Source organism: Strix uralensis, chromosome 11 (assembly GCF_047716275.1).
Source record: "Strix uralensis isolate ZFMK-TIS-50842 chromosome 11, bStrUra1, whole genome shotgun sequence".
Taxonomy (NCBI): domain Eukaryota; kingdom Metazoa; phylum Chordata; class Aves; order Strigiformes; family Strigidae; genus Strix; species Strix uralensis.
In genome coordinates this window covers 3,111,467-3,124,813 of record NC_133982.1, presented here as the reverse complement: position 1 = coordinate 3,124,813, position 13,347 = coordinate 3,111,467, and the positions used below count along the sequence as shown (strand labels likewise).

The following is a 13,347-nucleotide window of genomic DNA, read 5'->3' as shown; positions in this document are numbered from 1 at the left end:
CTCCGCTGGTGGGCGGGGCAGCGGCGGCGGGCGGTACCGACCAATGGGGGCGCGCGCTGGGGGCGGGGCGTAGCGGCGGGTGGCCAATGGGCGGGCGCCGGGCCGCCGCGAGGAGGTTGGGCGCGCGGGGCATGACGGCGCCGGGCAGCGCGGGGCCGCCGCGCAGGTACGGGGCGAGCGGGGGGGGGCGGCGCTGCGGGGGCCGCGGGGGTCCCGGGGGTCGGCCGGCAGCCGCGGGGCGCGGCCCTGTGGCCGCCGGGGAGCCCGGTGCCGGCCTTCGGCCTGGCCCTGGCCGAGCGCCGGCGGCGGCGTCGCGCTCTGAGGGGAGCGCGGAAACACCGAGGGGTTTTTTTCCCGCCCCCGCTGAGGGGACGGACCGGCGCGGGGGGTCCCGCCGCTGCCCGGCCCGGGAGCCGCCAGTGCTGAGCGGGAGGGGAGAGGCGGGCTCCGAGCCCGAGCGGAGGCTGCGGACCGGCCCCGGGGGCTGTCCCGGCCGCTCCTCGCCGCGGCCCCCGGCGTGGCTCGGTGCTGGGCGGCGGCCGAGCTCTCCCGGCACGTCATTGTCCCACCGGCGCCGTGAGGGGAGCGAGGCCGGGCTCCCTCCGTGGCGCGGGGCTCTGAGAGCGGCTCCCAGTGAGAACCAGTATCGCGGGTGCTGGGAGCGAGCCCGGGACCTGCTGGGAGCGAGGCCTCGGCTCTCCCGTCGGCCGGGCGGGTGGCCCCGGGGACAGGCGGCTCCCGGCGCGGGAGGGACCCCGGGGGGGGCATCGAGGGAGGCCGCCCGCGGCGCGGGGACCCGGGGGGGGACACGCAGGGCTCGGTCTGTCCCTCCTCTCCCTGACCTCCTGCTTCTCTCCTGACAGCGCCGCTCGGCACCGGCCGTTCCCCTCCAGCATCCTCGGCGGTGGCTCCGCTCCAGCAGCCAACACACGGGATTGAAATGACCTTGAAAGCCGGGAACAAGGGCAGCTCGCCGGATCCCGCCCGGGCTCGCTCGGGCCGAGGCAGCCCAGCTGCAAGTGCCTCCCTCCGGCTCTGATCCTCGTTTTGTTGTTTTTTTTTTTTTTTTTTTTTTTCGGGAGACGAAATCCCTGGCTCGCTCTCTCCTGCTTCCGCCGTGAGCTTCCCTCTCGCTTGTGCCAGCAGCAAGGAAAGGATCCGGTGAAAATCAAGCGCTGTCGGAGGGGCTCCCGCCGGACCGGACGGCTTCCAGGCCAGATCCCAGTGCTGCGTAAGGGAAGGGAGATCCCGAGCCGCGGGGAGGGAGAAGCAACAGGCTTTGCCTGGCACAGCCATGGCCCAGGAGGCAAACCGGGGATCTCGGAGCGGTGGGCAGGGAAGGGGTGTCCGCCTCGGTACGGTGGGTCCGGCAGGTCGACAGCAAAGTTCTCCTTTTGCTGGGAACTCCTGCACCTGCCTGCGCTGCCTCCTCTCAGGGCTCCATGCTCCGACTGTTCTTGTTCTGCTTGTAGCTTGGGACACTCAGGTTGGTGATTTTCTTGCCGGAGCAGCTTCCTGCTAAAGACAGTCCTTGAGGAGGGTGATGGCATGAGCTGCTAGAAAGTGTTTTCCTCCCTGTTGCCGGTGCTGGAAGTGGCTCTTGGCAAGGAAACCTCTCTGTTAGCTGCGCCTGGAGCCCAACCTCATCCCGAACCCTGTATCTCCATCCCTGCCACGTCTGGGAACCAGGACAGAGCCAGTTCTGGAGAGGGGAGATGAGGCAGCTGCTGCGATGTCTGTTGGGGCTGAGGATGCTCTTCGCAGCCCCCAGACCCTCCCCGGAGCAGCCTGGTGCCAGCGCTGTGTCTGGGAACCATCTGACCCGGGACGTGCCCCTGGTGGGAACCATAAGAGGGGGAAAAGCAGGACAGGACCAAGCAGCATTTCCAAGTGCTCTCCAGCCTCTGTCTCTTCTTGTTTTAGGGGATTTCTGTGTGTTTGGTGACCTCGGGGGGGCTTTCTCGATGCCCTCGCCCCAAGCAGGGGGTGCCTCTCCCTGTCCCTTGCGCGGTGCCCCTTGGCGTCAGCCCCAGTTAGGGCTAAATCCGCTCACCCGGATTAAGTGGTGCAACTGCTTGGGGATTTAAGGGATGACGTGGGGGAAGCTGGAGCGGGCTGAGCTCTGGAGGGGGAGGCTCCAGAGTGGGTCAGAGCCCCTTTTCCAGCACGAGTTTCAGCTTCAGGGCAGCATGGCATCGCCTGGCAGAGGGTGTTTGTGGCACGGGGTGTACAGGGAATCAGGCAGGGAAAAAGCCTTTTGGTGCAATGCCAAGGGATGTTATTTTGGTGCTTCTTGTCGGTAGAGTCTCCCTTTGTTTCCAGATACATCCTTTAACCTGAGCTTCTAAAAAAAACCCCACAACCTGGGTGTGTTGATCCCGTCCCCGCAATGCTCGGGCTTTGGGGCCATGCAAGCAGCTCGTTTACTTTGCAAACGCCAGCAGCGGGGATCCAGGAGCTGGTTCCCGGCCTCGTCCTAACCGCACGGCACAGGTGACTCGTGTTTGGTTTTCCTGCAGCCCCACGTACATGCTGCATCTTTGGGGAGCATCCCCTGTGCCTCTGGCCAGGATTCAGCCCTGCCCCATTGCATCGGGGCAGTTTCATTTGGACTCCTGAGGCTGCGGGGACACGGGCTCACGCGGTTTTGACTCTCAAGCTGTTTGGGGCCGGCTGTGGGAGTGTGGCAGCCCTGTCCTGGCTCTCCCTGAGTCTGTGGGGGATTATTTCAATGGGTTTCCCTTCGGATGAGCCCCTCAGAGCAGGAGCAGGGTGTGTCTAGGGAAGTACTGGCAGTAAAAGAGCCCCTGTCTGTACGTAGGAAGCAGTTGGATATGGCTTCTCCGCCTGGGCTCTGCCGCACTGCCACAGCATCATCCCTGCGGGCACTGGGATGCGCTCCAGCTCCGCGCTCATCCTGCCTGCGGGCGCTCATCCTGCCCGCTGCCGTCCTGCCTGTCGCCCACCTGCTCTGCCATCATCCCCTGCCCATTCAGCAGGGCTCCTTTCCCCGCAGTCATTTCCTCCCCGTCGGGCCGGTGGCTGTTTGCTGGCTCTGCCGTGCCGGCGGAGCCCCCGGATTGCTGCTCCGGCGTGGGATCGCGCCCCGCTTTGGCTCTCGGTGCCAGAAGCACCGCGGCACATCAATCTCCGGTTGTGGTTTGCTGAGGGCGGGAGCGTCACCTTTCTGGCCTGTTGGGTGATAACCTTCCCTGCGTGGTACTGGGAGCGTGTTTACTTTACCTGTGGCGGCCGATAAGCGCCTCTGATAAAACTCATGATAGTAAATAACAGGCTTTAACGAGAGGGGAGTGATTGAAGGAGGGAGGTGGTGCCCTCAGCCAGGGCTCTGCCCTGGGAAGATGGTGTTTTGCTGACCTGGAGGAGCAGACCCTGGCCCTCGCTGGCTGAAATCTGCATCGCCCCAGGGAGTTTCGTAGACCTGCGATTTTTCCCATCCCAACTTCCATCTTTTGAGGAGGAGAGGCTCCACTTTGGAGGGTGTTATCTGAGGCAGCGGGGAGGGAGCTGCCGCTCCTTGGCCACTTGGTTGCGAGCACCAGGGAGTTCCTGGCAAGAAATGCCCTTTTTTTTTTTTTCCATGTGACTTGAGAAGTAGCAGAAATATTCTAGCTGTCCTTGAGCGGCAGAAATACTAACGTCTCTGTGCAGACTGGGATTGAAGGGAACAGATTTAAGGCTCTAAAACGTGTCTCTCCCTTCTTTGCCTTCCCCTCGGGGGCTAACAGGCTTCTCCTTGCAGCACCAAGCCGATGCATGAAAAAGCAGCTCCCCTGAAGAGCCCCGAGCCCATGCACAGCCGTGAGAAACTGGAGGCATCCCACAAGGAAAAGAGTTTGGATTCCCTCGATGGCAGGTGAGGGGCAGCGTCCCGGGATCTACGGTGGAGTATTTGCTCTTTTTTCCTCCTGTTGTGACCTCCTGCAGCATCCCTGCTGCCTCCGAGCCCCCGAATGCAACCCACCAGCTACGGGTGGGCACAGAGGGTCCTCTCTTTGTTTTCCCCCTCAAATATTGGGTCTGTAAAAGCAGGGAGGGGAGAGGGGTTTGGGGAAGGGGACCGGTGTTCCTACTGCTGAGGCTGTTGGGAGGATTTAACTGTCTGTGGTTTCTCCCTTCATCTGTGTGACGGATGCCCCTGGCACGGCCAGAGTCGAGTCCGTCCTCCCACCCGGGTGCGTTCCCAAATTCCCATTTGTGCTTTCCCTGGAGAAACCTTGATCTGGCCAAAGCTGCCCATCGCCAGCTCCTAACGTGTCCCAGGCTGCTACCGGGGGCAGCTCTGGGCTCCTTCCCCCCCACACTGGGGTGTGTTTTGGGCACAGGCACCCCGGTGCTGGTGCCTCCGTCGGCTCGCCGTCAGCCCGATGCCAGAGATCAGCCTTCAGCAGTCGTTCTTTAACATCAGCAACGCTCGATGCTGTGATAAATCACCGAGACATCTGAAATGTGGCTTCCTGGGGTCTCTCTTCTGTCCTCCGTGTCTTGCCCGTGTCTCTTCTTGCAGCACGTGTTTTGGGCAGCAGGTGAGAGACCTGGGGCTCTTCACTTACCTGATTATTATTATTTTTCCTTCCAGCCTCCACTTGAATGAAGCCCTGAAGGATGAAGACATCAAGAAATGCCACCGGGAAGTGGTAAGTCTTCGGCTTCATGAGCAAATGGGCTGGTTTGTTGTAGCCTGACTTTGGCCGTTTGCCACAGAGGAGCCTGCCTGGGGTCTCAAATGTGGGCTGTGGGAGCCGGAGGCGAAGCTGCAGCCGCTCCTGGTGTAGGGCACAGGCCCCTGCCTGTATTTTCAGGGGACCTGATGACAGTTTTGTGTGGCCCGTGATCCACCTTGCAAACGCTTTTTTGGGATTTTCCATCCAGAGCAAAGGAGAAAGTGGAAATCTTGACTGCAGGCAGCTCAGTTCCCATCCGTTTGCACCTTTCTGGTTCTTCAAATCGTGCCCAAAGTAGAGCTTTTGGGTCCATCTACAAATAAGAGATGTTTTGGAAGAGGAAGGAGCAGAGGGAGAAGGCATTTTGCCTTTCTCCATGAAAAAGATAGAGGAAAAAACCATTTTGCTGATTATTCAGAGGCGTCTGGGGGGGGGTTACTAGATGGCAACAGGTTTGTACTGGGACCAGGGGGTGTTTATTGACCTGCAGGCCAAGACAGCCCGGAGGTGGCTTGGAGGCGATGCCACAATCCCCTCTGTGTCCCCCCATATCTCCCTGTGTTCCCCTGAAACGCTCCCACCGACACCCGCCAGCATCCCGGCATCTCTCCGGGAGGTGTCTAAGCCAACCCCAGGTGATGCTGAGCCTTGATCCTCTTAGGGCCCAGCTCATCCGGTGACAAGGTGCATGGAGCAAAGGTGACCTTGTCACTGCGGGCAGGAGGGCTCTGCTGCAGTGCTGCCTGCAAACCAGCCTCGCTGCCCCGGGGCCCTTCGAGCTGTGCTGGACCTCTCCGCATCCTGGCGAAGCATCTCGTCCCTTGGATTTCGGGGGGCAGCCGTCACCACCACAGGGACAGCCGCGTCCCTGGGGAGCACCCCGAGGTCCGGGGCGCTGCCTTCTCCGGGGCAGGGGGCACAAATCTGCCTGCGCTGCCTTACAGGACTAATTGAGCAGATTTAATGCAAAGCGCTGACCTGCTTCGGAGCCTTTAACTTATATACAGAATTATTTAAAGGCGAACCTGCTGAGCCTTCCTCCGTGGCTGCTGGCAGGCTTTGAAGAGGCACCGGGAATATAAATAGCTGGATGGCGCGGCGCGATGGGTGCAAAGCAAGTGTTGTCACCGTGCCCCGAATAAGGGAAGAGCTTGAGGAGGAGGAGAGAAACCGCTGGGCAAAATAAATTGCCTGCGGACGAGCCCGGAAGAAAACCGGCTCCTCGCAGAGGCTCAGCAGCCTCCTTAGATATTGGGAGAAATGTTTGTTTGGGAGGATGGCACAGCGTTTGCTGGCTGCTGGATCGTCCGACCCTCCTCTAGCCCTTCGTCTCCACTGTCCCCAGCCCGGTGGGACCCCCCTGCGCCCGTCCCGGGTGCGGAGAGAGGAAGATTTTTTTGCAGGAGGGTGGTTTGGTTTTTTTTATTTTTTTTGGGGTCTCTTTATCAGCAAGGTCACTGGATAACTTTACTCTGCTTATTTTCAGGCCGCTAGCAAGTACAACTCCCAGTACCACAAGCTGTTCAAGGACATCCCGACGGAGGAGAGCGTGCTGAAAGGTGGGTGGCATGGCAAGGGATGGGCACGGGGGCGGCAGGATCTGGCACGCGGTCTGCCATGCCCCTCTCTCTGCGTTGCAGTTTGCTCCTGCGCGCTCCAGAGAGACATCCTCATCCAGGGAAGGCTTTACATCTCCCCCAACTGGCTCTGCTTCTACGCAAACCTTTTCGGGAAGGACATCAAGGTAACGGGGGCCAGCTCACCCCGGTTGTAGCCCAGGCTTAACCCCTCCCGCACCCAAATACCACCAAAATCGCTGTCAAAAGCCTCCGATGCGAAGGGGAGCACAGCTGTGCTTTCCCCTCTCATCACCTGCAGCATCTGCCTGGGGAAACCAAATATTGGTTTGGTTTAAAATTCCCTGATGCAAAACCTCCTACAAGCTGCAACAGCGTTTGGAGGAAGATCAAAGGGCTGGGGGGGGGGTGGTGGGGGTGGTGCAGATTTGAATCTCTCTTGGCTTTTCTTCTTGATTTACAATCTGATGTTTCCCCGTTAGTCTTGGGGCTGATGGGGATCTCGGGGAGAGACAACTTCCTTTAAAACTGGGCTGAAGAACTGAATTATTTATATCAGCCACTTTAAACAAATGTCTGATGGAAATACAGGGTTTCAATGAAGTTATCCTGCCATAAATTACATCCTGCCTTATTTTTAGCACTCCCCGAGCTTGCAGGGGGGCTCTTGTGATGGGTCTTAGAGAGACTCACTGGACGGTGTTTTCCCTGTGTCCTCGCTGTTTTGATTAAGTAGAAACCACCTCTGAGTTAAGATTAATGGTGGGGGGGTGCCGTGGCCTTTAATAAAAGCCAAGCTGTCTCTGGGAAGTGCTGAATCCCGCGTCACTGCCCTGCTTGGGGCATAATTACGATGCGTGTTAAATCTCTGCCTTGCAAAAGAAGCTCCCTGAGCTCGTGCTGTGCCCGTCCCTGCCCGTCCCCGTGTCTTTTTGCCCTCCAGGTTGTCATCCCGGTGGTCTCCGTACAGCTGATAAAAAAGCACAAGACCGCTCGGCTGCTGCCCAACGGCTTGGCCATCACCACCAACGCCAGCAGAAAGGTAACGCCGGCGGTTTGAGAGCAGGGAACGAAGCGATTCCTATCCCTGGCTGAAAGGGTGGGCCGGCTGGGAGGCGAGCACTGCTCCCTGTGCTGGCAGCCAGCCGGGGCAAACACCGCGGCTTTGCTTTGCTTTCTGAATTTCACTTTGTTTCTGGGTGAAGCAAAGCCCAAGTGAAATTCGGCCGAGCCTGACAAATCCCTGCCAGGCTCAAATAAAACCTTTAAACTCCTTTAACGCAAGCAGGGGAAGGGTTTGGGCCAGTGTTCAACCCAAGCTGGCACAAAACTTGGTTAAGGGGCTGAATTTCCAGCTTTTAAATCACGTTGTCGGCCGCAGTGAGCCGACGTAGTCCTGCTCGGTGCGTCTGAGTCCTCGCCTGCCCGGGGGGCTGCTGGCAGCAGCGTGCCTTGCCTGGGAGGGGGTTATTCCTGCGGGATTTTGGGAGGGGGTGGCACAAGGCGGGATTCGGGCGTTCGAAGCGATCTGGTGGCTCTGTGCGTCGCGTAGGCTCTGCATCGGGCAAGGCGAGCGCTGCCCCGATCCGTGGGGATGTTTTCTGTTGCTCCCGGCCCCGTTTGCTGCTGCATCCCTCTGGGCTGAGCACAGGAGGCCTCGTGGGAACAACAGCTGAGCAAAACGCCCCAAAAAAATCCAGGTCCAGGTGTTAGCAGGCTGCAAAAATAACAGCAGGGAAACTCTGCAGGGAGATGCCTGCAGCGGGGGATGTGGTGCCCGCCCGAAGGAGGGGAGATTCAAGGGCAGGACGTCTCTGCCTGTCCCCTGCCTGTGGAGAACTGCACTCGGGATGGGGGGGAGCCTCTCCCAGCAGCTTCTCTCGTTCTCTCACAGTACATCTTCGTGTCCCTCATCTCCCGCGACAGCGTCTACGATGTCCTGAGGAGAGTCTGCACACACCTGCAGGTACCCTCCACCCCGCGTCAGATGGCGTTTTGATGGCCGCAGGGCTCTGCGCTCACCCCCCGGGCTGCGTTTCGGGGAGCAGAGCTCTTCACCGCCTCGAAGGCTTTGGACTGTTCCCCAAGCCCTCCCTGGTGCCCTGCTGCCTCTTCCCAGCATCCTCGCTCCGCAGCAAGGGATGGGAAGAAGGGCAGGAGCCGTGCCCTGGGCATGTCCTGTCCCCGGGAGCCACTGCTGGCCTTTTCTGGGACATGGATGACGGAAGCAGAGCCCGGAGTTTCTGCTCTCTCCCAGGGCGTGTATATGAATTATTTATAATCTGGTAGTAATACTAGTTCTGCCACTCTGCAGATTGCTGCCTTTTCCCCAGATCTCAAGTTTTAGGGGGAGGAAAAATGGTACAAAGTCAAAAAAACATTTGAACTATAAAGTCTTAAGTGGGGAAGACATCCATCAGCCCTTGAGCTGGAGAGGAGGATTGTGGGGACCTCTTCTTCTCCCTGCCTTTGAAGCACGTGGGAAGTGGTGCCGAAGCCCTTCCCCACCCAGAAGGGTGTCTGCCAGCTGTACTGGGACGGCAATTTGGGTGACTCAGTCCCATTGCTAAACTGTGGAATTTATTCTTTGAAACGTGCTGGGCTCTGCCCAGATATTCCCTTTATTTCCCCCCCTGATGGTTTATCCCTTCTGCCAGGAGCTGAGGCTGGCACAGGAGCCCTCGGCTCAGCCATGGCCCTGTAAGGTTTTTGGTGATGGGAAGCAGTGATGCAGTGCCCCATCCTCGGCCAGATGCTGTTCTTCGTCCCCAAGATCCCTGTGCTTGCAAGTTTTAAGCAGCTGCTCTTTGTAGACTCATCAGAAAAGTCAAAATGAAATTTTCTGGCTCAGGTTGAAGCAGGGAGAGGTGGCACTATAACACCCATTTCTTTCTCCCCTCCAGGTTTCCAGTAAGAAGAGCTTGAGTTTGAAGGAGCTGACAGAGGAGCCTGACGCCGTGTCGCTGGTGAGGGTCAGGGCAGCTCTGGGAGAGGGAAGGACCCTCGTGAACTCACGCTGCGGGCAGGAGAGCGTCCGCCTGTTCCCCTCGGGGTGTTTAATGCCTTCCCGGTGTGCTGAGGTTTGGCCGGCAGCCGCTGGCAGGGCGCAGTCGGTCCTTTCCCCTTGCTGCCAACAAAGGTTGCGTGAGGATGCGGCCGTCCCCTTCCTAGCTCGTCCTCTGGGATCCTCATACCCTGACTTGGCAGAAATGGACGGGTCAAGAGGATGATTTGGAAAATCTGGGGCTGAGCACAAGCTGATGGCTCGGCCAGTTGGTCTTGGGGGTCCATTTATAGGTGGAAAAACTTCAGAGCTCTGCGCCCACCAGCTGATGCTGTTTGTAGCCGTGAACATGGATAATGGGCTGGAAATGTGGTTGAATTATCCAGAAACCTGTGGGATGAGTGGGACGGCTCGTAGCCGGGAGGTTGGAGAGGGAATAGCCTGCTGAACCGTGTGTGACCGAGGGGGCACGAGGGGCTGATTCCTGCCACCTTTGGAGCACGGCAGGGCTTGGCTCTGCCCGCAGTGGCTGTGTCCCCAGCGGCAGGATGTGTCCTCTCTGAAACATGCCCATCCCTGTCTCGGCTCCATCACGAAGCCGTTGGTGTGTGGCCGTGCTGGGCTGTACGGGGACACTGAGCAGGGTGTCCTCTGTGGGCTGGTGGCCCTGTCATCAGGTTGGGTGCAGGAGGTGACAATTGGGGTGGCCCTTGTGGGCCAGTGGCCATGCACACTGGACCAGGAGGTGACAAGTGGGATGTCCCCCATGGTCTGGTGGCATGGCAGGGGTTGAAGGCACTTTTCAAGGGCTGGATCAGGAGCGATCCAGGCTGGCAGCATCTCGTGGTGCTTCTGAGGGATGTGGCCCTTCAGCAGCTCCAGTCCTGGGGGCACTCAGGTAGAGGATACCCTCTCATGGGCAGGTCCTTCCTATGGCAGTAGGAACTGGTGTCCCCACGGGGTCATCGTGGAGGACCAGCACCCCCTGAGGATGATGTTTTGGCTGTGCTGGTGCTCGATGGAGATGCCGTAGGATTCAAGGCTGAATCTGGCCCCACCGTGTCCTCGGCACTGCTGGTTTCATGGGAGAAACCGCTGCTGGTGGCACCGCTCACCCAGGGCTGTTCCTGCAGGAGGTGATCGTCCCCGAGGGCAAGTGGAGGAAGGTGTCACCTGCCTCGCTGTCACTGTCACTGCCAGACACCGACTACCAGTGCATCCACCGGACCTCTGTCAGCAGCCTGAATGCCAAGGAGAGCTCCTTCACCTCTGAGGAGCCCCTGGTTTCGGGTGAGGGCTGCGTCCGACCCAGCGACATGGGTTTATGCCCTGACCTGCACGTGGTGCTGGGTGTAAACCTCTGTAAATACATGTTCATCCCTTGTCCACTCGTGGAGGGGATTTCTGCCTTGCAGACGAGCAGGGTTGAGGCTGGGAGTTGGTGATGGGGTCCTGGGGATGGGATGGGGTCTCCTGGCTGCGGGGTCTGAGCCCTCAGCGTGTGCCTGTAACACCGTGCAGGCAGCATTAGCCCACGAGGGAGGAATATATGATGCTTGAAGGCTCCTAGTTGCCAGAGGAGCACAAGAATCTGCCCAGTGTTGCCGTGCTGCTGACTTTGGGCTTGCATTTCAGAAAGTGCAATAAACACTGAGGAGGAGCTGGAGGTGGAGCAGAGCTGCGTGGCGGAGCTGAGACCCTCCGACTACCAGCTCCTGAAGATCTTCATTGTACTGTAAGTGTGCCGAGGGTGGCCGCGGTGTGGGGAGGCCAGGGGTACGCCAGGAACGTCCGTCTCAACCACGCTTGTGCTTGTTCCTCTGCTTCCAGCATCTGCCTCCTGGTCGTGTCCTCGTCGTACCTGGCGTTTCGCATCTTCCGTCTGGAGCAGCAGCTCTGCTCTCTGAACCGGGACTACCTCTCCCGTGGGCACAGGAGGTGAGGGACCCTTGGGGACACTTTTGCTGGTGGGTCACACCGTGAGTGAAGGACCTGAGGGATGTGTGTAAAGAGCGATGGCTCCGTGACATGTCCCAGGGACGCTCTGTCCCTTATCCTGTGCCTGCCGTTGGGATGGCTTGAGGGCAGACTCCAAGGGGCCGTCCCTATGCAGTAGATGATCCCATCAACTGCTGGTTTGAGCCATCGGGGTAAGGTCTGCTGTCCCTGTGACTTTCAGCCCTTGGCAAAAGGTTTGGGGCTGGTTCCCCAGTTGCAGGAAGCACTGGGGCATCTCAGTGGAGCTGGGCTATGCCCTGGGGCTAATGCAACTGTTGGCATCAGCAAGGGATGGACAGGCGTGGGTTCCCCTGGCTTGGGGACATCGGGGGGGCCTGGGCACCAGGCTGGGGTACGCTGCCTCTGTGGCCACTCGCCCTGTCACCCCACTCTCTGCTTGCAGGTGACCGTTACCCCAGCGCTGGCTGAGGACAGAGGCCGAGACGGTGGCACCCTGTGTACGGATCCCGGTGTGACGTCCTCCTGGCCGTGGCTATTGCGCATGGCCCGGCTTTCCCTCGGCCAGTAAAATGGGACCAACTATCTTCTCTCTTCCTACTGGCACCCGTTCCCGGTGGGACTACCTGGCCAGCTCACGGCCACCGGTGCCAACTCCCCGTCCCACTGGAAACCTGTTTTCTCCCCGGGATGCTGCTGCGCCGTAGCACCAGACGATGGCTCGGGGCTGCCGAGCGGTTGGACTTCCCCTTAGGACTTGCTGCTAAAATGGGTGCCGGTTTTTATTCCAGACTTGGGTTTTTCTTATGAAAAGATGACCTTAGGCTCACCGGGAACCCCCAAAAAATGTGCACGAGTTGCTGCTGCTGCTCTGGGTGAAGTCGGCAGCGGCTCTGGGCTGAACCCGCCTGTTCGTCCCCGTCTCGGTACCCCCGGGGCTGCGGCCAGAGGAATGGCCCCAACCTGGGGGGCTGCAGGGACTGGGAGAAAGGGGCCACTGGTCCTGTGGGGCATCATCTATCCCAGCACCCAACGGTGGGGGTACAATCCAGGGCCCCCCCCAGTTCTGCTGGGCTCCTTAGCGGCCCCCAGCCCTTCCCTCTTGGAGCACAGGGCCACCTTGGGGTGTGCATGTGTGTGTTTGTGTCCTGCAAAGCACTTTAGGGTCCCCCAGACCAGGTGTCCTTGCTGGGGACCGCATCTGGCAACGGTGCCGGACCAAGGCTTCGTTAGCACCGCTCACCTCGTTAAGATGTCCTGAAAGGAGCCCGCGGCTGGCACCAGTGACCCTCCTGGATGGCAGCGTGACTGTGCCCTGGTTCGTGTTAACCCCATCACCGTGCGGAGCCGAGTGCTGCAGGATTTGTCCTGCAGGATTTGTCCTGCAGCCTCCCCTGGGAGCACGCTGGGGCAGCAGGTGATACCTGTGTGATTCCTTTTGTTTTTCTTTCCTATTTTTTGGGAACTACAAGTGCTGATGGGGCCAAATCCCTGTGCCCTGGAGAAGCGAGCTTGCTGCTCGCTCCGGGCTCGGAACGGCTTTTAAATGAAAATAAAACCAGGATTTTCTAGCATGTCGCTGTCTGCTGCCAGCATCCTTGCAGCAGTGCCAGGCTGCGAGCCCCAAAACGGGGTACCCCAGAATCTGCGCTGTCCCAGTGCCCCTTCGCTGGCTGCGTCCTCAGAACGTGGATTACAGGGGGACAGCCCTGTCGTCGTGCAGGCTTGGGGATACCAAGCTGGGGGTGCAGCCCTGACTGGGGCCGGGGGGGGCCAGCGTGGCTTTTAGGGGACACCCAGGGCCAGGGATGCTCCGGGTGTAGGGGATGGGGAAGTTTTTTCACTAGATGGCAGCAGAGACCGTGCGATGTGACACTCGAGCTGGTGGCAGGGCCAACCTGGGGACAGCGGATGCTCCATCCTGCTGGGGTGGACGGGGTGAGCCTTTCTCCTCCTCCTCCTCCCCCCTGAGCATCTGTAACCCAAATCCTCCCTGCTAGCCTGGCCCACGCAGCAAAACGCATGAAAATGGCCCAACTTGAAAGCCACAGCGGAGGCGGTGTTGGCAAAGTGGGGACTAGGGTGGTGTCACCTCATTTTTTCAGGAGATTTAGCACCCTGGGGT

At 59.6% G+C, this 13,347-nt stretch overlaps 1 protein-coding gene across 6 annotated transcripts; it reads left to right on the top strand.

Annotated features, from left to right (window-relative positions):
• The first annotated feature begins 89 nt into the window (after nt 1-89).
• Nucleotides 90-12,796, top strand: GRAMD2A (GRAM domain containing 2A). 6 transcript variants are annotated; one of them, XM_074880258.1, is made up of 13 exons: nt 90-166; nt 864-1,231; nt 3,764-3,877; nt 4,601-4,658; nt 6,172-6,244; nt 6,326-6,429; nt 7,206-7,304; nt 8,157-8,228; nt 9,166-9,228; nt 10,400-10,556; nt 10,902-11,001; nt 11,097-11,204; nt 11,668-12,796. In XM_074880258.1, the coding sequence occupies exons 3-13, from the start codon at nt 3,774-3,776 to the stop codon at nt 11,669-11,671; spliced, it is 942 nt and encodes a 313-aa protein (XP_074736359.1). In that variant the 5' UTR covers nt 90-166; nt 864-1,231; nt 3,764-3,773; the 3' UTR covers nt 11,672-12,796. The 6 variants fall into 6 exon arrangements, with proteins under 6 accessions (XP_074736359.1, XP_074736358.1, XP_074736362.1 ...); XM_074880257.1 differs by having other exon boundaries at nt 3,750-3,877; XM_074880260.1 differs by lacking the exon at nt 90-166 and adding an exon at nt 279-633 and having other exon boundaries at nt 3,750-3,877.
• The last annotated feature ends 551 nt before the right edge of the window (nt 12,797-13,347 follow it).

Coding starts and splice junctions, on each gene's coding strand:
- GRAMD2A (XM_074880258.1), top strand. CDS start 3,774: ATGCATGAAAAAGCAGCTCCCCTGAAGAGCCCCGAGCCCATGCACAGC. Junction 6,245..6,325: donor GGAGGAGAGCGTGCTGAAAG/GTGGGTGGCATG, acceptor TCTGCGTTGCAG/TTTGCTCCTGCGCGCTCCAG. Junction 8,229..9,165: donor GAGTCTGCACACACCTGCAG/GTACCCTCCACC, acceptor TCTCCCCTCCAG/GTTTCCAGTAAGAAGAGCTT.